This window comes from Rattus rattus, chromosome 8, assembly GCF_011064425.1.
Source record: "Rattus rattus isolate New Zealand chromosome 8, Rrattus_CSIRO_v1, whole genome shotgun sequence".
NCBI lineage: Eukaryota > Metazoa > Chordata > Mammalia > Rodentia > Muridae > Rattus > Rattus rattus.
In genome coordinates, this window is record NC_046161.1 from 90,244,660 (window position 1) to 90,250,919 (window position 6,260).

Sequence of the window (6,260 nt, forward strand, 5' to 3'; positions counted from 1 at the left end):
AGTGGCCACTGACTTTGCCTCTGGTGATTCTGGGTCCATGGGAGGGGTATTGTTGAAAGGCCTTCCAAATCCTCTATTAAACTGCTGCAGGTCTTTCATTTTTCTCTCTGTCTAATGTCAGATAATCTAGGCAAACTTTTGGACTATCTTGCAGCTGCCTTGAGTCCTACAGGCAGAGTCTGACAATAGACCAAGAGCCTCCTTTTAGTTTCAAGGGTCTGAAAATTCCAATCTGATTAAATTAGGGGAAGCAAGCATCAATACTTGCTTGATTGGGAGTGAGCTCTCCGGGGTGGCCAGGAACCAGCCTCCTAGTTTCTGTCTGGATCCTTTCCCTCTCCTCTGTAGTGAAGAGGGTCTTCAAGAGTTGTTGACAATGATGCCAAGTGTGCTGGTGAGTGAAGAAAACTGTCTCTAAGAGATTAGATTTCTATGATGGTCTGAAAAGGGAGAATTAGTTCTGAGATCTCCAGGTACAAAGATCACTGGTGACAAAGGGCCAGTAGTGATCAGTTTGATTCCCTTGGTCATTGACTGTTCCTGCTTTATGGAAGGCCAGGACAACAGACTGTGGAGCAGGGAGCAACCAATCGGCTCCATGTCCCTGAAGCAGCCCCCCTCGCACTGCCTGTGATGGGACCACCTCATGCCCAGTTGCCTGAGGCAGCTGTTCCTCCACCTGAGGGGTTAAGTAAGGTGGGAGTAGAAAAACAACATCTTCTTCTGCCCCTCCTTGGAGAACCAGATAGAATAGTGGTGCAGAAGGGGATGGATGATATAGTATGTCTTCCTTCATAGCCTTGGACATCTTGATAGCCAAGGCAAGAACTTGTGCTTTTTGTCTGGGGGAAAAAGTTTAAGCCAAGGGGGCATGTCCTCTAAAAGATCTCTCCAAAGAATCACATAAGGTATTTGGGCTAGGTGGCCAAGGTTGGATTTAAAAATGGCCTTTTCTATCCCCTGGAACAATCTCAAAACAAAGGTCCCTCTGGGGGCCCAGTTACTGTGGAAAGTGGGCCATTCTGACATGCAGAATGTAGTCAATTTATCTTTCTTAATAATGGCCAAGAGATTCTCCCCTTTCCTTTAACATTTTTAAAATGAATATAAAGTAATTCCAAAGGGGTTAAAGGTGTCTGTCCCATGATAATGCATCTGTCAAAATCACTTTGTAACAACAACAAAAAAACCTCAAATATAATGCAGAGAAATGCAAATGTAACCTTACCTCTCTACTGAACAGAGACTAGAAATCACCAGAAAGTAACACTCTTGAAAAAGAACTCTCTAACACTCAAATACAAATTCAACCTTCCCTCTCTATCAGGCAAATTTAGAAATAACCAGAAAGAGGTGCATACCCAAAAGATAAGAACCAGATTGTTGGGCATCTTTCTACTTATCTGAGCCCACACTCAGTCCAGAACAAGACTCAGGCCTTCTCCTTGCCCTGCTACCTTAACCACAGCTCCCAGATAGCCATGGATAAAAAATCAAGGCCTTGTACCCAGACAAATGGATACCTCTGCCCCCTGAGCCCAAGGCCACCCAAAACGAGGCTTAGGTCATCTCCTGGCCCCACCTTAGCCATGGCTCCCAGACATGTCTGTCCTAAATGAAAACCCGGGCAGAAACAATTTCAAGGCGTTGTTCCCAGAAAGTTGTGGCATCATTTAGAATCAGTGAACAGAAAAAGGCACAACCAGAAACAAAAACCAAACAAAACCAGGAAAATCTAGTGCCTTTAGAAACAAGAAGAAATGAGAAGGTGGTGCTCACACACACACACACCCCAACTCTCAGTATTGCACAAATGTTTACTCAGGCCTGGAAAAGATCACCATAGCACCATAAGTCATTTATCTTTAAATAAGGTTTTGTTTCACTTTCTAGATCTCACAAAAAGTTTCGAACATTCAGACAAATTAGCCACCACACAAAACACAAGCTTTAGGGCCACTGGGCATATACTCACCTACTCAGACCACATAGAAAACGTCTGACACTCAGACAGGTTCTTCAGTAGGGCTCAATCCTAGAAGAATTACCATGGCAACAGAAGCCACCAGGTTCCACACAAATAAGTCACTGCCGGAAGAGTTACCACACTGACCTTTACACAGCTTGCTTCCACCTTTCTGCACTGCAGACCTCACCCAGACTAATTTTGCTGGCTTCAGGAGCCTTCAGATCAGGTGTCCTGTGTGTCAGGGGGAACTTCCCACACAATGCAACAAAATATAGTACAAGTGAAATTTTGGTGATCAAACATTCCCCCCTCAAAAAACAAAAACAAACAAACAAACAAACAAAAAAACAAACCAGGAGTCAGTCTGATGCAATTCAACCAGGGTCTTTATTCTATTTGAACTTGTTTACCCACACCCACTGCTGCCCCATACACCACAGTCACTCAGGACAGTTTCCTTGGTGGGGGAGCCTGGAATATCTACTGGGCCCATGCCTTGTGGTAAGCAAGCAGAGGATACATGTAAAAGCATTTAATTGGAAAGCTACTGTGTCCTTTAACAAAACTGCCTGGTCTTGGGAGTCATATCATACCTCTCTTTTCCTCTGCATTGGTGGTCCAGAGGCAGTGGGTGGGCATTTAACCTGGGGTTACAGGTTCATTGGGGGGATAACCATGAGACACTGATCTTGTTAAGGGTGAATCCTGGAAACTCTGGTCTTCTTGGGGATTATCCTAGAGACTGGAGCTAGGCACAGGTGTTGGTGGGGGCAACTTGGAAACTAATACTAGGTACCAGTACATTAGTTCGCTTGAGTTCAAACACAGGTCAAGTTCTCTAAACTAGAGTCTTAACTGAAAAGATGTGGCCTCTCATCAGAAGAATGGTTCTCCACATATGGCTCTCAGCCCTTCTGAGGGTTTGAATGACTCTTGTAGGTGATTTCCTATTGGATGTCCAGCATATCAGATATTTATATTACTATAATGACAGGAAAATTACAGTATGAAGTAGCAATGAAAATACCTCTATATCTGGGGAGAATAGGGGTCCCCACAGCATGAGGAAATGTACTAAGGGGTCACAGCATCAGGAAAGTTGATAACCACTAACTTAAAAGGACTTACTAAGTGGGAAGCAATCACATGACCATTAGCCACCTGTGACTCTGAGTTCAGACCATCTGATACACTCTTCTCTCCAAGCTCTTGCAGGCCTGCAGGGCACATGAACTAACAGAGGCATAATAACAGTCACATAAACAAAGTGATTCATTTTTTAAAAAAGAATGAGACAATGAGAAGGTAAAAACTTTTGACACAAGGAGTGAGTGGTAGTTGTTGTTTGTTATTGGCTTATCTCCATCTGGGAAGGACAAAAACCCAAGCAGTACAGTAACCCATGAGGGATTTTTTGTGATTGAATCATTTAAAGTGGGAAAACCCACCCTAAATCTGCTTCTTTTGAGGTGGAAATATCTTGACACAAGTAATCTAGCCCTTGGGAGGTGGGGAGAAGTCACCCAGATGTTCAAGGTTACTCTCAGCTATACAGTGTGTTTTAGGCCAATTGGGTGGGTTACATGACACACTTTCTGAAAGAGAAAAACTAAAAGTATTTTTTAAATTTATAAAATAGTACAGTGGCACATAATTAGGAAAATGAACAGAGTCAGTAAAGGGAACAGGACAATGAGGCATGATTCATGCCAGAGTCTATCTTACACACCTAAAAATGTCATCATGGGAACCTAAGGAGAAGAGAACAAATGTAGAGAAGTCCTTTGGGAGAAATTTTCCAAAATGCTTACTCAGCAGGGCAGACAAAACCATCACACGACTGTCTTTCTGTCCTTGAACAAAATTCACCAATGGATGTCAATATTTTCTCATAGTAAATTCATTGATCTAACATTTAAATAGTTAGAAAAACTCAATGAAGGTGCAAATGAAAAAGTGTGGTGCATTCACACATCAGAGCTTAGGGCTACTTAACAAGTAAACCAGACACCACAATGCCTTACTGATACTTCTTCAATATGGTCAATAAGTAAATAATACATATATACAAATAAATAAGAAACATAGCATTTAGGGGTAAGGATGTGTCACAGAGCTCTAGTGTTTGTCTAGTATGTGTGAAGAGGAGCTCTACCAGAGAATCAGAGAGAGGAGAGAGAAAGATAGAGCCTAAAAATGGTTTCAAGTCTCAGACACATATAAATGTAACAAAATGCTCAAAGAAGTCTGTTAGGAATCAAGCAGAAACGTGCCTAATTATCACTTTCAATATAAAACATTTTTAATTTGAAACATTTTTCCCCGAATGCTATGATTTGTGAAAACAAACTCATTTCCTAACACATGATTCCAGAAGTCCAGGCTTGTCTGGAGTTGCTATGTATCCAGACTGGCTAAGTTATCAGGTAGCAGGCTGGCCTTGAACTCATAATCATGCTATTATTGTCTCCCAACCTCTGAGGTTGTGGATGTTCTAAAGTACTCACGGAATACTTTTTGATTTATGTCTAGAGATCAAACACATAGACTTCCAGCATGTTAGGCAAATATGCAATCAAAGATGGATTCTCCTAGATTAACTATGTACTTCAGTATACTACAAATTGGAGGTCGATGTTCTAACTGAAAAATAGTCACATAAAAATGTATCAGTTACTGGCGTTAAGTACCAAGCTAGTCCTCCAAGGAACAACTGAAGTCTCACTTTCATAATTTCCATTTCCATTTTATTTTGAGAATGAAGAGAATTTCTCGGTGGGGATGGGACAAAGAGTTGACGACAATGTGGCTAGGGTGAGAAAATAATTTTACTGTTTGTGGAGCCACAAATAAAAGCAATGAAAACCATAAGGACATCCAAGGGCTGATTTCCTTCTCTTGACCCCGGAAATTCCCAAGACTCCTTTCACCTGCTATGCCGTCTTCCCTCCTTCCCTAACCATACGCTGCAGGCCTGGTCACTGGGGCCCGCCTTGACTGGGCGGGGCTGCCTTGAAAACCAGGCATATATAAAGAACTCGGCACCATTCCCAGACACCATTCCTGATCAGCTAGTCCTACTGATCACGTCTGCTCTCTCCCAGAGAGGCCACAGAGTCTCTTGAAAAAAACAAGAAGACAACAGTTCTACCTGAAAGAAGTCCAGTTCACAGGTCCAGCATCTACCTGCATTGTACCTCGTTAGGACCAGCCACCAAGTGCCCACATCAGCACAACATGGCAGGAGTGAGGCCCCAAAGCAATAGAGCTGACTCTGGACTCAATCCTTCCGATCGCCATCCACTCCAACTAGACCAGCCTGCTCCACACGACCTGGAAGGGCCTATGCAGCCTTCCAGTGACAGGTTTATCTCCGTGGTGTTCCTGGCCTCTGGCTCTGCCCTGCAGCTGCACCTGGATGGCACCAACCTGCTGCTCCAGCCCCAGCCCACCTCGATCCTACAAGTGTCGCTCCCAGGACACACCCTCCTCTTGGTTCCGGAGGGCCTGCAGGACTCCATTTTGCCAGGACATCCTGAGTTCTCACCCACCAGGCCGCTTGGGTCTGCACTCCTGGACTTGCCCCGGGAACACATAGTCATCGAGCCAGGATCCATCAGTCCTTCTTCGGTAAGGGACAGTGAGGTTTTGGAATCTGCCTCTCCCTCAGGGAGGCCATGGATGAATGCTCCAGCTGGCCTGATCCCAGGGCTTCATCTCTCTTCTTCTTCATTTCAGGGTCCAGTCCCAGATTGCTGGAGTCCTTCAGACTCTCCGAGTGCAGAGAGCTATGATCCGTGGTCCAACTGGAGCCTTAAAGGCAGCATGCTGGAGCCCCTTCCAGGCTCGCCACTGCAGCCTCTCCCTCCATCTCCTCCTTCAAGTGCACAAGAAGAGCGGTCACTGAGTCCTGTGAGACCTACTGGTCCCCCATGCAAGGCCAGGAGGCGCCTCTTCTAGGAAAATTGGACTGTGCCAGCAACACTCAACAACCTGGACACTTTACCTGGATTCCCAGGTCTCCTGTGGATGCCCAACCACCTAACGTTGAGCCCGTGTGCACACAGTGCTCTCTGCTGCACACTAGAGAAAGAAGATAAAGACTTCAACAAGAGGGGAGACGCTACATCACACCGTGGAAGTTTAAAAAAAAAATCTGCCGTTGAAAATCAGAAGATGGATAGTCAAACTTCAGGCTTCATCTCAAAACCTTCCATTTTCCCCTCGTGTGCATTGGCAGTTCCCGGTAAGAAACCTGTCAGCCTCTCCTGATTCTCTGAAACAAGAAACC

General features: G+C 44.6%; 1 protein-coding gene across 1 annotated transcript; it reads left to right on the forward strand.

Annotated features, from left to right (window-relative positions):
* The first annotated feature begins 5,206 nt into the window (after positions 1-5,206).
* On the forward strand, positions 5,207-5,929 carry LOC116908248 (proline-rich protein 23B-like). Its single transcript, XM_032911504.1, has 2 exons — positions 5,207-5,347; positions 5,510-5,929. The coding sequence occupies exons 1-2, from the start codon at positions 5,207-5,209 to the stop codon at positions 5,927-5,929; spliced, it is 561 nt and encodes a 186-aa protein (XP_032767395.1).
* Positions 5,930-6,260: the final 331 nt, after the last annotated feature.

Bases quoted from the DNA above. Each gene is read 5' to 3' on its own strand.
- LOC116908248 (XM_032911504.1), top strand. From the start codon at position 5,207: ATGGCAGGAGTGAGGCCCCAAAGCAATAGAGCTGACTCTGGACTCAAT. The intron at 5,348-5,509 runs GTGTTCCTGGCC...GGACATCCTGAG, and splicing joins GTGACAGGTTTATCTCCGTG to TTCTCACCCACCAGGCCGCT.